The sequence below is a fragment of the Gorilla gorilla genome, chromosome 8, assembly GCF_029281585.2.
Source record: "Gorilla gorilla gorilla isolate KB3781 chromosome 8, NHGRI_mGorGor1-v2.1_pri, whole genome shotgun sequence".
NCBI lineage: Eukaryota > Metazoa > Chordata > Mammalia > Primates > Hominidae > Gorilla > Gorilla gorilla.
The window spans coordinates 52298005-52317511 of NC_073232.2; the positions used below are offsets into that span (position 1 = coordinate 52298005).

The 19507-nt window shown below is 37.4% G+C and overlaps 1 protein-coding gene across 5 annotated transcripts in view; it reads left to right on the top strand.

Annotated features, from left to right (window-relative positions):
* JMJD1C (jumonji domain containing 1C) overlaps positions 1 to 19507 on the top strand; it is a 348302-nt gene that overhangs the window by 50556 nt on the left and 278239 nt on the right. For 2 of the 5 annotated variants that reach the window (XM_063710060.1, XM_063710061.1), the window contains exon 1: positions 5203 to 7855. The exons of 2 other annotated variants lie outside the window; for them this stretch is intronic. In XM_063710060.1, coding sequence (XP_063566130.1) covers positions 7688 to 7855 — 168 coding nt within the window. In that variant the 5' untranslated portion in view covers positions 5203 to 7687. Of the gene's footprint in view, positions 1 to 3750; positions 3817 to 5202; positions 7856 to 19507 lie in introns of those variants that run through there. One more of the 5 variants, XM_063710062.1, reaches the window with a different exon arrangement.

Consider the following 19507-nt stretch of genomic DNA (forward strand, 5'->3'; position numbering starts at 1 on the left):
GGAGGCTGAGGCAGGAGAACTGCTTGAACTTCTGAGGCAGAGGTTGCAGTGAGCCAAGATTGTGCCACTGCACTCCAGCCTGGATGACAGAGTGAGACCGTGTCTCAAAAAAAAAGTTTTTTTAACCAAATGTGTATTACTTCTACAACAGAGCATTTGTTTTACCATATTCTTGTCCTACTTAATGTTTTTTTCATCTTTATTAGTTTTATAGAAAGTATTATATCTCTATTCTGTATTTCTTTTGTAATTAAGGGATACATTAACAGATTTGAAATTTGAATTAGGCTGGGGGCAGTGGCTTACGCCCATAATCCCAGCACTTTGGGAGGCCGAGGAGGGCAGATCATGAGGTCAAGAGATAGAGACCATCCTGGCCAACATGATGAGACCCTGTCTCTACTAAAAATACAAAAATTAGCTGGGCGTGGTGGCGCTCGCCTGTAGTCCCACCTACTCGGGAGGCTGAGGCAGGAGAATTGCTTGAACCCGAGAGAAGGCGGTTGCGGTGATCCTATGATCACGCCACTGCACTCCAGCCTGGCAACAGAGCAAGACTCCATCTCAAAAATAAATAAATAAATAAAAATTGAATTATAAAATTCCTAAAAGAAAATACCAAAGAATACCTACATAGAGTATTTTTAAAGCATGCCTTAAGGCTGCAACATAAATATATTAGCATATTTGGCTGTATATGAAATTTTAAAACTTGTGAATATAAAAAGAAATTGCAGGGCGGGGCGCAGTGGCTCATGCCTGCAATCCCAGCACTTTGGGAGGCCGAGGCAGGTGGATCACTTGAGGTCAGGAGTTAAAGACCAGCCTGGCCAACACAGCGAAACCCCGTCTCTACTAAAAATACAAAAATTAGCCAGGCGTGGTGGCACATGCCTTTAATTCCAGCTACTCGGGAGACTGAGGCACGAGAATTGCTTGAACTCAGGAGGCAGAGGTTGCAGTAGTTGAGATTACGCCGTTGCACTCCAACCTGGGCAACAGGGAGACTCTGACTCAAAAAAAGAAATAATTAAATAAAAAAGAAATTGCAAGTGGGGGAAAGAAGCATCCATGCAAATTTAGATATAAAAGCAAATGAAGCAATTGCTTTTAAGATAATTTTTGTAGCTAGAATAGTTGAAATTATTAAGAAATTATTATATATAATAATATATAATAGTTGAGATAGGATTTTTATCTATTATAGATGAAGAAGGTATATAAGGTTAAAAAGTGTCAATTCAAAAGTTTATTTGTAATGTAGAACATTGCAGAAATTCTTCCATTTCAAGTTAGTTTTGATAGACTGTTTGTTTGTTTGTTTGTTTTGAGACTGAGTCTCACTCTGTCGCCCAGGCTTCAGTGCAGTGGTGCAGTCTCAGTCCACTGAAGTCTCTTGCTTCCCGCGTTCAAGTGATTCCCCTCCCTCAGCCTCCCGAGTAGTTGGCACTACAGCCATGTGCCACCATGCCCAGCTAATTTTTGTATTTTTAGTAGAGAAGGCATTTTACTATATTGGTCAGGCTGATCTCAAATTCCCGACCTCAGGTGATCCGCCCCACTCAGCCTCCCAGTGTGCTGGGATTACAGGTGAGAGCTACCATGCCTGACCTATTTGTTTTAATATAATGGTTTTATGACCAAACTTGGAAAGCAGAGGAAAGAAGCAGTTTTACAATGATGTTTAAAAACTATTATTTAGTACTTTGGTTTGTATTATATTAGTATGTATTAATATTAGTAATTAGTATGCAGTAATATTAGTATTAATCATATGTGTATCTTCTTTGAGACCTTTGAGAAATAGCATATGCTGAAGTCTTTCTAACAATATTTGTTTTGCTAAGCAAGATTACTTTTGTCAGTCCTTTAACATTTTGGGGGTTTGAACCTACCACGTGACAGGAAAGCATACTTTGCTCCTTGCTGAATTACGTGTGTTCTTGATCATAAATTTCCTTCATTATATAATACCTAGCTTCATTGGTGAGGAAGAACATAGATGGAGTATATGGTTAGCATGCAGAGATTTTGAGTTGGTATTACTTTTTAGTTTAGATTTTACATTGGCTTTCCTTCATTTATAGTTTTAATACAAGTTTAGAACCTCCTTTACTTAATGAACTTTCATGGATATAAACAGAAGACTTTTACCCTGCTGCTATTAACTTGTAACAATAGTGAAAGCTTGTAAGATTAATAAGAACTCGACCCTTTTGGAACCTAACCTGTTTGCAGAGTGCAGACTTGCATATTTTAATGGTAGTTAATAGTTGGAGCGTTTATGATAGGGATGATGAACAGAGAAAAAGTGCAGTGGGGCACGCCGGCAAGACTCTTAACTGTGTGCTCAATGGCAACTTTCCATTTCTTTATTTCTTGTAGTTCCTCACTCAGCAGATTAGGAATTTTCTGATGCTTTGTGTATTCTTTCTGAATTTTTAATTTTTTATCATTAAAGATCAACCTTGTTTTTAATAGAGAAGAGAATGTTGAAAAGAAGTGGTACGTTCCTGTGCAGCCAGAATTTAAACTGGAAACTGGATAACAGATGGATAGGAAGTACAATTAGAAGGCCCAATAGAGATTGCTTCACTTCCTCCTTCATTTCTTTTCTATCTTCCTTTTTTTCTTCTCTTTCCCCCCTTCCATGGCATCAAGAAGATAGTCAGAAAGTTATGTTTGTATATTGGCTCCATCAAGGATGTTATTTGAGACTGTTCTTTTTAGAAGACTAAGAATAGACTAGTGTTTTGGATATACACTCAGGATCATTTTTGGGTTTGTATTAAATTGGTAGTTTGGTAATGAAATGAATGTTTTTTCTTGAGAATTGTAACTCTTCCTTCTGTATCTGTTCTTTAGACATTTTCCCAGGAAAAACCTTGCTTTTCTACTGAAGCATGTTTTCGAAGGCTTAACATTGTACCTCCATGATGAAAAGAGATAATGTAGATAAGACATTATTTTGAAGGTGATGAATAACCCTGTAGGAAGAACAGGAACTCTCATTTATGTCCGAAATTCTAAGTTCCTCTTAGTTGAGTTAGATTTAGAAAAAGGTACATTTTGCTATATTCATTCATTCATTCATGCTATAACATGTTTTATCATCTCTTAGCAAGGCCTGGCAGCTGGTGGGAGTATAGTTATGAACAAGACAAAGATGCCTTATGGAGCTTATATATCCTATAAAGGGAAAAAATATAAATGATCAATTACACAATAAATGGTGTAAATACAGTTGTGGTAGTACTAAGACAAATAAGGCATGTTTTGAAAATCTGTTATTGGGGAATCCTACATAGTCTGAGAATCAGGGATGGTTTCCTTGAGGAAGTGATATTTTGATATTTGAGTTAATTTATCATCATAAATGTGATTGAGGAATTCATTTTAAATAAGTGCTTAGGGTATACAAACCCCAAATACAAATTATTTAAGGTTTAATAAAAAATGGTAACATAAATTTATATTCCATTTATTCTTGGTCTTCCACTTGCATAATTCAGTTGAAACTCTTGGTTTCCCTCATTTAAATAGTGGCTTGCACGATTCTTAGCCCTATCTATATATATACTCTAAGACTTCATAAACACAGTCCATTATTTACATTTGACAATTAATAAAAGCCTTCAAGTTATAATAGGTTTGAAAAATATTTGTTAAAATGCATTAAATTTGGATGAAATTCTATTGATAGTTCCTTAATTAAATAAACCAAAGCATTTCTATTGTCTATCTTTCCAGATAGACTGTGAGCTTCTCAAGGATAAAGGTCCTATCTCCAGAACCTTGCAGGATGTGACCCACATAGTAAGTGCTAAATAAATACTGAACACATCAATTATGAGTAAACTGTAAATAAGGATGAAACAACTTGATAACTGACCTTCACGTTTCTTTTAAGTGACTTTTTAGTATAATAGTTAATAGCAGGGAGCCTTTGTTATCACAAGATCTGGTTTTGAAAACCAGTTTCTTAATGTGTATTCTTAGGCAAGTTACTAAACTTCTCTAAACCTCATTTTCTTCATCCTCAAAGTGAGATTACATGTGTAAAGTTCTTAGTATACTGTCTGACACATAGTAAGTGTTCTATAAGTGGTGGCTAAAAAGATGTGTTAAACTTTTTGTCTGTGTTAGATAATATCTGTGATATTTAAAGTAGACATGTATAGTGACATAAAATATTAGTATGTATGAGAGCAGATGATTGACACTTTCCGCAGTTACATACCAAGTCAAAAAGTGAAAAATCTATAACTACTAGGCTTTTGCTTATTCAGACTAAACTAAGTAGATAATTATGGTTCTTATTGCAGTGAATACATTTTCTTCCTTTATAAGTCAGTTTTTTAAAAAAACAAAATAGTTTGTGGGTTTTTTTTGTATTTTAAAAATGTTTTTTAGAGACAGGGTCTTGTGATGTTGCCCAGCCTGAATAGAAGTCCTGGGCTCAAGAGATCCTCCAGTTGCAGCCTCCAGAGAAGCTGGGACAACAGACACATGCCATCATCCAGCCCAAGCTGTTCTTATGAATAAATTTTTGTGAACTTCTAAAAAGGGAAAAAATCAAATAATCTCCCAGTCTTTGGTGTAGATTAAGATATTTGATGTAGGAAGTTTGCTTGAATTGATGTGTGCATAGGCATATTTAATGGACATATTTACACATGGGGATGGAAAGACTAGAAAATCTAATTTATATGTCTAATTTTCAGCTTCTATAAGTAAACTTAGTTATTTTAAGTACTTCACTGTCATTCTTTTTACCTGTATGATGAAAACAAATACCATTACTCTTCTGTTTCCGAGTATCTTTATGGAAGTAAAGAATGTAAGGAAACATTAAGTTAAGAAACAAATATTCTGAAGTTTCAAAACCAACTTGAAAAATTTTTTAAATTCCTTGTTTTTTACAAAGTTATGATTTGCTGGCAAAAATAAAATAATAAAAATACCCCTTAATACAAAACGAAGCAAAAAATGCCAGCAAACAAAAAATTTTTAAGGACTTTTTATTCTACATTTAAAAAAATGTACTTTTAAGTTTTTCCAACAGCAAAATATCCACAAATTAGTGTAAACTCTAGGCATTGGCTGTAGTCAAGGGATTAGTAGAAGAGAATTTGGAGCAGAGTTCTAAGAATATTAAGATACTTGATTAAAAATATTTTGGGGATATATGCCCTCCTGAAAAACTTTGTTTCTATACATGAAATATTTTGATTGATTTGTTGGATTACATGCTTTTCAGAGGACTGAAAAGGATGGAATTCAACATGTAGTGGGAGTTCCTAGGGGCCCATTTAGAGCAGTTTGCCTACAAAACTGAAAACAGCTGGCAGTTTTATATAAGGCAACTAGCAACCTATACGCTTAAGAATGTAATTTGGTGAGTGGGATTTATGTAATAACTGATGAATTTGCATGTTTTTCTCAAATGACTTTATTTGTATTTTTCGTTTGCTCCTAGGATATCACTGAAAATTAGGATTCAGGCATTTTTGCATTTTTACAATTGCATCATGCCCATGGTCACAAAGCAGATCATTGATGACTTGGTATCTGGATGTTGATCTCCCTACTCTTTTATCCTTACATACGTTGAATTATTGTCACCAAGTCACTTTACTGGTTCCTTAATCTACACTGATTTTAGAAATCTTCATCTGTAATTCTTAAGATAATTTGCTAAGTATTATACAGTGTACACTGAAAAAGTGGACTTGGAAATAAAATTGCCCAAGCAAAATTAAGTTTTTCTCTCAACTTGCCGATACGCATTTTTGGGTATGTTTTGCCGTTTTAATTTATTACAGGTTTTTTGTTTGTTTGTTTGTTTTTGGGGGGACTGAGTTTTGCTCTTGTTGCCCAGGTTGGAGTGCAGTGGCACGATCCCGGCTCACTGCAACCTCCAGCTCCCAGGTTCAAGCGATTCTCCTGCTGCCTCCTGAGTAGCTGGGATTACAGGCATGCTCCACCATGCCCAGCTAATTTTTTGTATTTTTAGTAGAGACTAAAAATACATTTAGTTTCATCATGTTGGCCAGGCTGGTCTCGAACTCCCGACCTCAGGTGATCTGCCTCCTAAAGTGCAGGGATTACAGGCGTGAGGCACCGTGCCCAGCCTATTTATTACAGTTCTATGTTTGGTCTTTGGCAAAATTTGACCATGATTATTAAAATCCATCTTCCTTATAATTTTGGTTTCTAACCTATTAGCAGTGGTTGTGTTCCTCCACTTCAAATTGCCCAGCTTGAGTGTTCTAGAGAAAACAGATAAAAGCCTTATAGTTATTTTAAACATTCAGATTACTAGTGTAAACTCTGTTAACTTTTTTTTTAAATAGAGGTTCAGGAAAATCTCAAGAAACTGAAATTTAGAATATTGGACTACCTATAAAAAAGCAGTATAAAGGGTGCCTGAAATCGAACTGCTCACTGACATTTGTAGGGAGATTTGATTTATAACAAATAAGTTGATCAAAGAAGAGTGATTGTTCCAAGTTAGAGATCTTTGTGTGGGTTAGGGAGTCCGATTGTAATTGGATGGGAAATAAATTTTTTTTTATTGAATTGTGATTGGCTAAAATCCTTTTCTTTCCATGGTATTTTCTAATAACTGAATCTGGGGATTTTCTCTGCTTTTATTATCTGACCAGTGTGTTTGAGCTGTGTACCAGTACTGAAAGTACTAAGACTGTCGCAGACACGGTTTGTGAAATTTCAGGACGTTGACAAGGGCCCGCCACGGAGCATTTGCTGTTCTTATAATAAAGCAGTGACGAATTTAAATCTGTGAACAGCTTAAACATGTAATTAGTATCACCACAAATGAGAAGAATGAAAGGATCACATTTTCCCCCTCGTTTTCCCTTGAAGTCATGAACGGTTGGTTCTGCTGTGACTTTGGGGCTTAGTTTTCAGTAGAAGTGTTGTCCTGCTCTGCTGCTGTTACTGCGGGACTGCTAATTCAGGCTAACTCAGGCGGCGGGCGCTGTGTGCTCTGAACATCGCTCCGCGGGTGAGGCGTCAACCCAGGAGTTTATTTTCTGATCAGAGTGGAACCACTACACTTCACTTTCCCCTCACCTCCACCTCTGAGGGAGCAACGAATACAAAGGTAGACCCCCAAAAGCTTTGAATAGCTGTCGCCTACTTTTCCGCGGCTCTCTTCATTTTTTCGTCTCTCGCCACCGCCGCCTCTGGATCTGGACGGACCCAGTGGCCGCTGCCGCCTCCGCAGGGCCGGGCACTACTTTCCGTCTGCGGTGGTTCCGCCGACCCTCCCGCGGCTGCTGCCCCGCCCGCGCCGGCGGAAGGAGACGCGCTGCGCGCCGCCGCTGCCTGGGGAGGGAGACGGAGCAGTACTGGCCGCAGCGCGGTGGCGGCGGCTGGGCTGCCTCGGGGTCTTCGACGGCCGCGTTGGGTTTTGTTTCAGTTTTCTTGTGTGGCGCTGCAGCACAAGGCTGCGAATCTGGGAGTCCAAAGGAGTGTTTGGGGGGAGGGCCCGAGGTCGCTGTGTCCGGGGCAGAGCGGCCGGTTCGTCCCGAGTCTGCGCTCGTTCGGGTCCGCTGCTGTGTCCCGGTCCGCTCTCCTCAGCATGAGCGGCCGGTAGGAGTGAGGTTTCATCGGTTCCCTCGCACTGGAGGAGGCAGCGGCCGCTTCGGCAGCGACAGCTATGGCGGTAGAGACGCGGGCAGAGCTGGTGGGTAAGCGATTCCTGTGTGTGGCGGTCGACGACGAGGCGCGTTCGGAGCGCTGGGAGAGCGGACGCGGCTGGCGAAGCTGGCGAGCGGGGGTCATCCGAGCCGTGTCACACAGGGACAGCCGCAATCCGGACCTGGCGGTAAGAGAGCGAGCAACCCCCTTTTCCCCTGCCGCGCCCGCACCCGGCTCTCGCAGACGTACCTTGCGGGCTTCCCTCTGGCACCTCGCTCAGCCCGGCCAACTGGCGGTCACGCCCCTCTGCCGAACCCTTGGCACGTTTGCCCGCATCCCTTGCCTGGGTCCCTGCGTCTCTCCTAGCGGCTTCCCCTGTGGAGGCGGTGTCGGAGCGGGACTCCCGGGATAGCCGCGGAGGTTGCCCTGGCCCCCATCCCGGAGGGGTCGACCGCGGCTCCCCGCTGTGGCGCCTGGGCGGCCACGGAGACCTCCCCGAAAGGCGGAGCCGCGAGTCCGGCGCCGCGCGGGCAGGTGGGGGTAGGGGGCGGACCACTCACGGCGACAGGCGGCCAGCTTCCCTGGCATCTCTTTTCTTGGAAAAGTCTTCATAGTGCTGTAGCTCGAGACTTAAAACTTATCCTGTAAGGTTGCTGAAGGGGAGGGAGAAAAGGAAAGAGACCTTCCCACACAGTCCGGGGATTCCTATGTGTTTTAGAGGCAGAGGCCGTGGTGGTGGCTGTGCCCGGATTCATCCTCTCCTTAATAGATGCTTGGCTTTCTAACCGTAGAGGATAAAAGTGAAAAATTTTGGTATGGAGGGTAATCTCTCTTTCTGTCCCCAATGTGCTTTTCTTGTTAGAAAGGTATAGTTCTTTGGAGTCAAGCTGTTTCTGGGTTTTATACGATTTTAAATAAGACGAAAAATGTTGTCAATTAAAATGTTAAATGCCATGCAGAATTGATTATCTTTTTTTTTTTTTTTTGGTTTCTTACATGTGACGCTGCCAGTGCTTTCTTTGAGTAGTGTAGGTATGTGCATGATATTGAGCTGTAATATGCTCTGTTGTGTTCCAAGTACATTCTCACTGAGGGACAGCTTGAAGGTAAGGGGCGGAGTAGAGACAAGACATGGACTAGACTTCCAAAGGTTGATTTATGAATACGTAATCTGTGAAATTTATTTGTAATGCCCTGAGCCGTTTACTTTTTCAATGAAAACTTCAAATTTAGGATTCTTTTTTTCCCTTTGTGTGCATGAAAGCTTACAATTCCAAATTCACTGTAATATTTGTACAGGTATCTACCTAATATTTTTTACCTACCTATTTTAATAGTTTCTGAGTGTGTTTTTGTAAACTCGGGTTTTCCTCATTGTAGTCAATGATATGGTTAATGCGGCATGTATTAATATTGACTCGATATCGCAAAAATAGGTGTGTTTTGCTGATAGGTATTTCTAACAGAAAATAGAGGTAGTTTTGAAGGTTTTGGCTGGTTATTTTCGTATAGAAATGTATAATCTTCCTTAAAAAGTATTGGTGATGTTAGTGGTTCTAAAAATTATGGCAGTTCAATTCAGTAACTATTTTTGTTTGTGTAAAAGGCTGAGGTGAGAGGATTGCTAGAGCCCAGGACTTATTAAGAGTCCAGCCTGGACAACATAGGTGAGACCCCCTCATCTGTAAAAAAGGAAAAAAAAAAAATTTGTATATATAAATGACTTAATTGCTTTCTTAGTTGGGAATTTAAGTGATGTAAAGAGTTAAGTTTGCATATGTTAGTAAGGTATTAAGCTGGATATTAAAAAATAAATTATCTATGGATGGTAGAGATTGACTGGAAAGAATAGGAGTTTCTTCAGGTGATAGAAATGTTTCCTATCCTGATTGTTGGTTACACAGATATATATATTTGTCAAAACTCATTGAATTGATACTATCTTTGCGTTTCACCATATCTAAATTCTACCAAAAAAAGAAAAATGTATGTTGAACCATACCTATGTGAACCCTTGATGAGTTTTTTAATCTGTCTTTATTTGAAAATTTGAATATTACTAATTTAGTTTTTTTAGGCTAGAATCTACCATTTTAGATTTATTCCCAGATTTTCTTACATTCACATTTCTTAAACGAAACTTGGAACAGTTTAGCATTAACATAATTTAATATTCCTGTTCGACTTTGATTACTGCAGAGTAGATTTTAAGTTACATGAAATTAGGCTAGGCACAGTGGCTCACGCCTGTAAACCCAACACTTTGGGAGACTGAGATGGGAAGATACTTGAGCGCAGGAGTTTGAGACCAGCCTGGGCAACATGGCGAAACCCTGTCCCTACAAAAAATACAGAAATTAGCCGGGCATAGTGGTACAGTGCCTGTGGTTCCATCTACTCGGGCGGCTGAGGTGGGAGGATCACCTGAGCTCAGTGAGGTTGAGACTGCAGTGAGCCAAGATTATGCCACTGCACTTTAGCCTGGGCGACCCAGTGAGATCCTATCTCTAAATAAATAAATAAATATATAAAAAGAAAGTATATAGAAAATGTTGAATAGGCTAGTTTGTGATTTTTTTTAAAAAGCTACAAAGATGTATAATTAAAAACCTGTTAAGTCTACTAGAAGTCCTGGCTGGATACACCTGTGGCACATGATTTGGAAGGATAATGATAAGAACTTCAAAGTAGTTGAGGGAATATTGTGTCTCGAAGATAATCAGTTATTCTTATTTTGGGTCTTATGTATGAGGAATTGCCACGTGAATTAAATTTCTATAATTGTTTTAACTAATTAACATAATCTTGGTGGTTTAAATGTTATACGCTTATTATTTTGTAGTTCTGGAGATCACAAATAAGACCTGGATCTTGCTGGGCTAAAATCAAAGTGTGGCAAGACTGTTTATTCTAGGAGAGATCCATTTTCTTTCCTTTTCTAGTTTTTAGAAGCTGTCCACATTCCTTGGCTCATGGCCCCCTTCCTCCATCTTAAAAGCCAACCAAGTTGTATCTCTCTGACCGTTTTTCCCTAGTCATCTCCTTCTAACTCTCCTGCTTCCCCGTTACACTTCTAAGTGCCCTGTTGATTACTTTGGGCCAATTGACATAATCCAGGATAATCTTGCCATCTGTTAACAACCATAATTCCTTGTAAATTTTAATTCTCCTTTGCCATGTAATGTAACAGTTACAGGTTCCCGGGATTAGGACATGGATATCTTTGGGATTAAATTATTTTTTTACCACACCGTGGTAGCAAACATATTTCTTGTACAATATGAACATATATAATTTAATACAAATAAAGTAAGATTAAAATTTTATTTTTTCAGCCAGGGGTTATAGTGATATTACTTTCTAATCTTTTAAGTAATAAGTTTAATTAATAGAGTTTTCATTAGGTTATGTTGGATAATTTCAAATAGTTTGTCAACTTTTAAAAATATGGCTTGAGAACCTTTTGGGTTATCTGTATTGGAATTATCTTTGCTAACAAAATATCTAAGCCTTTTTTATGCAGGAGGACCAAGTTGTTGAAGAAGTTGAAATATATACAGCACATTGTGAACCTTTTTCATTTTGAGTTTCTTTTTTAGCCTCATTACTGAGTTTTGTCTTGGGATACATTTTTGACATTACTGCTGTTCTACTTTTTGAGGAATTTTTCTAGAAAATTGATAGTTTAAGGAAAACTGGCAGTTGAGAAGTACTGTTGCATATTTGTCCTTGAATAATATTGTAATATTAATTAAAGAGCAGACATCAATTTACTCTCCTCGTTTAACTTCGCTTCCATTTATGATCTCAGTGATTTATTTATTTGCTTATCTATCCATCCATTCATCCATACACCCATCTATCTACCTTTCTTTGATGCTTAGGTTGATTGTATTTCTGTTTTCAAGCCAGTTCTGTCTGTCTAAAGTGTAAGTATTTAATAAAATATGTCTGGTTTTTTCAATAAAGGACAATAAAAAATCATACTGTGTGTTAAAGGCCAAACCCATAAATTTGCTTGTATTTAGGGGATAACCTGGGAATGAAGAGTTTAAACTGTTGAGATGTGTATCAGCTGATGTTATTTTGCAAAACTTCTGTCTTAAATATGAATAATATTCATGTTTAGGAAATTTAAAGTGATTTATGATTTCGCATATAAATAAAACCCCTTTTTGTTTTTGGGTCTACACATTTCTGCTTAGTTTTCTCATTTAAGTTTCTTATTTAGTTGGTAGCATTACATTTCCTTGTATGTTTCTTTATGTCAGTCTGACATTTATGTTGTCTTGCATCATTATTAAAAATGCTGATTTCTGGTCTGTTTACAAAATGTTGAATGTATGAATGAATGAATGATTTTTACTTCATTGGTCAATACGATCTTGATAGGTTTACTATAGCAAAATTGGTTTTTTTGGTAGGTAGGAAGACTTCTATGTCTGATGTAAGTATGCCAACTATTTTTCACACTCTTGAATTTGTTATTGCTATTGCTGATAAAGACTTGAATATAGGAAAATGACGAAATTGCCCCAATGGTGGGACATAAACTCGTGCAGTTACTACCACTAGCTAGTTTTAAAAGAAGGTGATGATCACCCAGTAAATGTTGTTAATTGTGTTTCTGTGTAAAATTAAAGGGGCTGTTGTTTTATATGATCTTTTGACCCATCATCTATATGTTCTGGCACATATTTTAAATAGGGAATTCCAATAATTTCCAATAATTTTAAATAGGGAATTCAGTAAGTTCCAGTAATTTTAAATAGGGAATGTTTTCATTCATTAGAATAATTGAACTATAGAAATTTTACCATGTGAAACCTTATCGTCTTCGTATAGGGATATTATTGCATGTGAAAGTAAAAATGTTAACTAGATATTTCAATGTAATTGAAAGCATACAGGCTATTTTCCTGTATTTATAGATTTTATATATTATTTTTAGACAATTTCAAATTATATACAAGAAATGTCTTTAAGTCTAAAATTCATTTTCTGTCATCTTCACATATTTAGTACAGTACCTAGCATTTACTTAGGTGTTCATAAATGCTTATTGAATAATAAAGGAATATCATGTTACTTGAATATTTTAATTCATACTAACCATCTCAAGTTTCTATTACTATTTACTCTTTTTTGAGACAGGGTCTTGCTCTGTTACCCAGGCTGGAGTGCAGTGGTGTGATCATTGCTCACTGCCGCCTGGAACTCCTCAACTCAGGCAATCCTCCCACCTCACCTCCTGAATAGCTGGGACTACAGGCATGTGCCACTATACCCAACTAATTTTTAAATTTTTTTTTGTAGAGATGAGGTCTCACGTTGTTGTCCAGGCTGGTCTTGGACTCCTGGCCTCAAGTGAGCCTCCCACCTTGGCCTCCCAAAATGCTGGGATTACAGGTGTGTGCCACCTACACCTGACCTTACTATTTACTCTTAATTGTAAATTTTTTGTTTCTCTTATGGCACTGTGTACCTTCCCCTCCCCAGTATCCATTCTATCTTTTATCCAATTGTGTAGTTTGACTACAGGATGGGCCATGATTTTTCTAAGCTAACTTACAGAATAGAACTCCATTGATTGGTACAGGCCATAAATGGATCCAGTCGGAGGGATTCCAAGGATAGCATTGTGTGGGTATGAGTCTGGAACTGCTGCAGCCATTTTTCTACTTTAAGGTAAACCAATTTGAAGGCAAAGCTGACATAGAGAGGTTAATAGTATTGACACGGTAGCAGGAAAAAATGTGACTGACCAAACTTTTTCTGAATCCTACATACTACTATGGATTTTTCTCTTATGGAGTTTTCATTTTGGGAGAATAAATTTACTTAAGGTTTAAGTCTGTTTTGGTTCCTTTTTCTTTGCCTTGGAAGCAAAAGTATGTTAACTGATATACATGGTAATATTTCATTCCACTCTTTTTGAATAATGAAAGCAGCATTTTCTTGAAACTTTTAAATTTATTTGGTGTTCAGATGTTAGAGTCTTGTCATACTGATATTTGTATAACTCTGATGATTTTCAAAAAAGGGTGATATGTTCTGCTTTTATGTGTCCAGGTGTATCCCAAAGCTTTGTAAAAATTAATTTGTTTTAATGTGTATGAAGTATAAATATCTAACTTTCTAAATATTTACAAATAAGAAATAACATTGAGTTTTTATATTAGGAAGTGTGCCATAACTCCTCACAGTTAAATAGAAATTTCAGGAGAGATACATCATTCATATTTCAGAAATTAGCAAGAGAGGGCAAGCTTGGCTTTTTAGGTCGCATATATCATAAACCCTAGTTTATACTCTGTCAGTGTTGGTCAGATAAATAACTGTAGGTCCACTATTCTTTATCTGCAATTCTGAAATTCAAATAGCTGTAGCAACTACATTTTTTAATGATTCATTTGGAAGCAAAACCTGATTGACTAAACTCATTTTTTTAGTAGAGCTTAATAGGAATTGAGTATTTCTTATAGGAGAAATATTAATGTGCTTCACTTTTAGGGTTCTGTTCTAAATCCTTCAGAAATGTTACATGTTGCCTAGGAACTGTGCTATATTACCATAGTTAACTACCATAACGTAAGGACTTGTACTATATTACCATAATCAACTACCGTAATGTATGCTATAGGCCAAGCGCGGTGGCTCACATCTGTAATCTCAGCACTTCGGGAGGCCAAGGCAGGGAGATCACTTGAGCTCAGGAGTTCAAGACCAGCCTGGGCAACATGGTGAAATCCTGTCTACTGAAAATACAAAAAGTAGCCAGGCGTGGTGGTGTGCACCTGTGGTCCCAGCTCCTTTGGGTACTGAGGTGGGAGGATGGCTTGAGCCTGAGAGGTCAAGGCTGCATTGAGCCATCCATGATCATGCCACTGCACTCTAGCCTGGGTGACAAAGTGAGACTGTTCCTCAAAAAAATAAATAAATAAATCAAATGAAAAAAAAAAGCTATGTTTAACTTTATAAAAATCCAACAAACTTTTAATACCAAAATATGTTGAAAGAGTTTGGATGAGGGATTGTTATTTGAATACTAATACGATTTTTGGTGGTGTAGATTTAATGGCAACAAATACTGCTAATTTTATTTGTTAGGAGATTTGATAGTGATCATATGTCTGCCTAATTTCAGATAAATAGTTTTTCCAGTGTGGATTTTAGCAGACTTTTTTTTTTTTTTTTTTTTAAAGACAGGGTCTTGCTCTGTTGCCCATGTGGAGTACAGTGGCATAATTACAGGTCGTGGCAGTCTTGACCTTCTGGGTTCAAGAGATCCTCCCACCTCAGCCCTACAAGTAGCTGGTACTACAGGAATGAGCCACCATGCCTGGCTAATTTTTTTTTACTTTTTATAGAGATGGAGTCTGACTGTGTTGCCCAGGCTGGTCTCAAACATCTGGGCTCAAGCAATCCTCCTGCCTTAGACTCCCAAAGTGTTGGGATTAGAGGTGTGAGCCATGGCATCCAGCTACACACTTTTATTAGATATAAAATTCTTAATCTGACAAAGAAAGGTTTAGGGATTATGTACTTTTAGTTTTACAACTGGTGTTTACTAAATTGTTAATGTTGAAACATTGTCTGAAATTATCGAATTGGATAAAATCCCTTTGTGTAGAATTTATATTTTATATTCTAGCTAGTTTATGAAATTATTATCTTAAACCCATTGATGAAAATGTTGATTTATCATTGTAGAACTATTGATTTAATTATAGAATACATAGCTAAGTAGAAAAACAGCAGTTCACAATCTGTTTACTGTTTTGTCTGGCAAAACAAAACTATGCATACTGCTGACTTAAGAAAAACTGAAAAGAGTTTTTGAAATCACACAATCAGTAAGTGTCAGGGCAGGAATTTGAATGCAGATTTCTGATTTCAAATCTGTTATCTCTGTACTCTGCCATATTGCTTCTCCCAATGGTTTGTGATTCACAGACTCTCAAAGTAAAAACCAGAAATTCCCTTTAACTGTAATGTTATATATTCTTTCTGAGCCCTTTCTCTTTCTTCATTTCTATAACCCTATGGTTTAAGTCCTCTTGGACTTTTATTTCTCCTTCCTTCCTGTCTGCAGTTCCTTTCATCTTCTTAATTTGGTATTTCAAATTCAGTCCTTTGCTTACTGTTTGTTGTTGTTGTTTTAATCTTGTTATTTCCTTTGTAGAATTTACTTGTACTATGTTGCATAATTACTCACAAATCTGCAATTAAAGATTGGCCTTTTTTCAATTTGATCCACCGTCTCTACTGTTTGGAAGCTTTACATGAATGTCCCGTGTGTGGGTTTGAAATAGTGTTTAAGGTATAATTTATTATCTTCATGTGAAACCAGCTGCCATTTTGAGATTTAATTTGGAGTCTCACCTGGGCTTGAAAACACCTTCATCTTAAATGTTTTTCCACCTTGAATGTTGGCATTAACTTAGTTCTGCAGATTTCTTCTTTTAAATTGGAACCTGCTTTCCTGTCTCCATTCTTTTCAATTTGTACTACCACTTGCTCAAAACCTTCCTTACTTGATTTATTTGGGTTGTATCTATTGATACTTACTGTATTAAAAACTAAGCTGAAATTTTTAAAACACAAGAGCAGTTTTTCATAAGTCAGCACTATGCAGACATAGTTTTGTTTTACCAGACAAAACACAAGTAGTCTGCTGCTCTGAACACTGATGAAAGAATGAATGGAAAAGGCAAATAATGTCTTAGTAGTATTTTGAGAAGTTTTTATCTTACTAATCCCTTGAATAGATTTTGTTGCCCTGGAAACATTTGGTGAAGGTATCTGTTCATCTAATTCTCTTTAGTAGAATTATTTACATTAGTATCACTAAATAAATTTTAAGTTGAATTTGGCTTCTTCATCATTTCAGGTTTCTTCCAGTATTTTCTGTGTGGCTATATTGCTTATGAAAATTATGTATTTTGAACGTAGAAGGTTGCATGTAACATGCCAGAAAATGTTAACATGGCAGTAGGAATAGTCAGCATTCCTAGAATAGATTTCAGATTTTTTCAAAGCTAGAAGAGGTCTGTGTGACTAATTCATTTCTTGTGAAAGACTGACACTTAGGAGCTGAAACATCTGATCCATCTGTTAAAGTTAGGAGTTTTAAGATTCAAAAATCTTTAGGCTCAGAGGAATATCAAAGAAGGAAGCAGTATGTTAATGTTTGGTTAAAATTTGTGTTATTTAATATAAAATGACTATATTTAACATAGAATTTATTTCCTCTCTATATTGTGATTCTATAGATGGACTCTTGATGCAATACAGGACTAGGAAAAATATTTGTATAAGAATTTAAAGTTGATGAACTATTCCAGTGTGTTGAATAACATTATACTATTATTTGGTCTATGTTCTTTTTCTTCGTTAAAATCACATTGATAAAACTATGTAGAGCCTATTTTAGAGCGTTTCCACTGTTCGCTAGAACATTTTATTGCCATAATTTTCAAAATCTCTGATCATATTTTAATACCAAAGTGAATCATTTTGAGGGAAACCATTTTACTTTACATTGTTCATGTGAATTAAGAGACTAAGTTGTGAATATGAATATAGACTATATGTATTTCACCTTTCCGTAGCGGTTTTGAACTATACAAACATATACACATAGTTATATAATAGAAATAATTATTAAGACCCTTTGAACTACTAAGTATAACAAGGAAAAAAGCAAATATGCTTACAGTTAATATAATATTGCATTAAATTTGCCTCGATTTTCTCAGTCTTAAGAGCAAAATAAGAATTGTGATTAATTAAAATATCATTTATTTTCAGTGTTTTTTCACTAGGTTCTACTGCCTTTTTGAATTGCTTTCTTTGGTGTCTTGGAAAACTATGTGGCCAGAGGGTATAGGAGACAAGAAACCGGAGAGTACTGAATTCTCATTCTTACCCCTTTCAATTAGAACACAACTGATTTTATCAGTTTTATTTAATAATGATTTCATAGGCCAGAAAATTAGATTACACAGTTCTTTTTTCAGAGAGAAGGAAATAAGCCATTTTTAAAGAGAGAAACTTTTCTTGAAAAAAAATCTGAATCTGGTAGCTTAATACAAGGGAAGTAGCAAATGAAGAGCTGTTTCTTGGTAAATAAGAATCCAGTGTGTCATTATGAAGTATCACTTCATGAGGATATTCCTGCAAGAGATTAAAATAATGTTGAGATATGTAACTGTATAGTGATCAGTGGAACCTAAAGGAGAAGAAACTAATAATAAATACGACTAAAGTTCATGATTGTCAACCTTTTATTTCTTGTATTCATTGCAGTGTCCCAGTGGATAGGGTTAAGCTTTAACGTGCAGAATTGTGGAGGAAACATGTTTGAATGGTTTTTTTCTAGACCTCATACCCAGATACTGTGATCTTAGATATGGAGTATAGGACAAGAATCTGTACTAAAATTTATTAACTTTTTTGATTGGGTACCACAGAAACATAAAAAAGTATATTTTGAATAGTCTCACTCCCACACCTGCCCCGATCAGCCTAGTTTAATCTGCGTCTCTTTTAAATAACCATTTTTGTTAATTTCTTATGTTTTCTTCCAGAGTTTTTTGTTAAAAATAAAGATGTGAACAGATGCACATAGTCTTATTCCTCCCAGGCATATGTAATCAAGCTGAGCATCACCTTAAAGGAAAATAACTACGTTATAGGTGTTGCGACACAATACAACAGGAACTACACAATTCAACTTATGAAGTATTTTTGCCAAGAAGAACTGAACCTGAATGTAATGAAGCTTCTAGATTCTGACAGCAGTTTACAGGACATATGGAGGTAGAAGAACATGTGAAACTACACCATGAGGATACAGTCAGCCATATTCATTATGTGGGGAATTACAGAGCTGTGCTTTTCAGTATGGTAGCCACTACTCGTGTGGCACTTAAATAAAATGAAAAATCAGACTAGGCGCAGTAGCTCATGGCTGTAATCTCAGCACTTTGGGAGGCCAAGGTGGGTGGATCACTTGAGGTCAGGAGTTCAAGACCAGCCTGGGCAACATGGTGAAACCCTGTCTCTACTAAAAATGCAAAAATTAACTGGGTGTGGTGGTGCAGGCCTGTAATCCCAGCTACTAGGGGGGCTGAGGCATGAGACATGAGAATTGCTTTAACCCAGGAGGTGGAGGTTGCCGTGAGCTGAGATCGTACCACTACACTCCAGCTTGGGCAACAGAGTGAGATTCCATTTCAAAAAACAACAAAAAAATTAGCTGGGTGTGGTGGTGCAAGCCTGTAATCCCGGCTACTCTGGAGGCTGAGGCATGAGAATCTTGAACCAGGGTGGTGGAGATTGCAGTGAGCTGAGATCATGCCACTGCACTCCAGCCTGGGTGGCAGAGGGAGACTCAGTCTCAAAAAGAGAGAAAAAAAAATCAATTTCTCCTTTTAGAACTCAGATCACATTTTGTACGCTTGGTTGACACATATGGTTGATATCCACAGTCTCAGATAGTACAAATATAGAAAATTTCCATCATTGCAAAAAGTGTAGATACGGCTATTCAATTGGATACAGCTATTCTGTAGTAATCATTAAAAAGTTAAAAATTAAAACGTGTAATTTTCTGACTAGTAGAAAAAAATTGGAATGATACAAACAGAATTGGAGGCCGGGTGCAGTGGCTCAAGCCTGTAATCCCAGCACTCTGGGAGGCTGAGGTGAGCGGATCACCTGAGGTCAGGAGTTCGAGACCGGCCTGGCCAACATGGTGAAACCCAGTCTCTACTAAAAATACAAAAATTAGCCGGGTGTAGTTCCAGCTACTCAGGAGGCTGAGGCAGGAGAA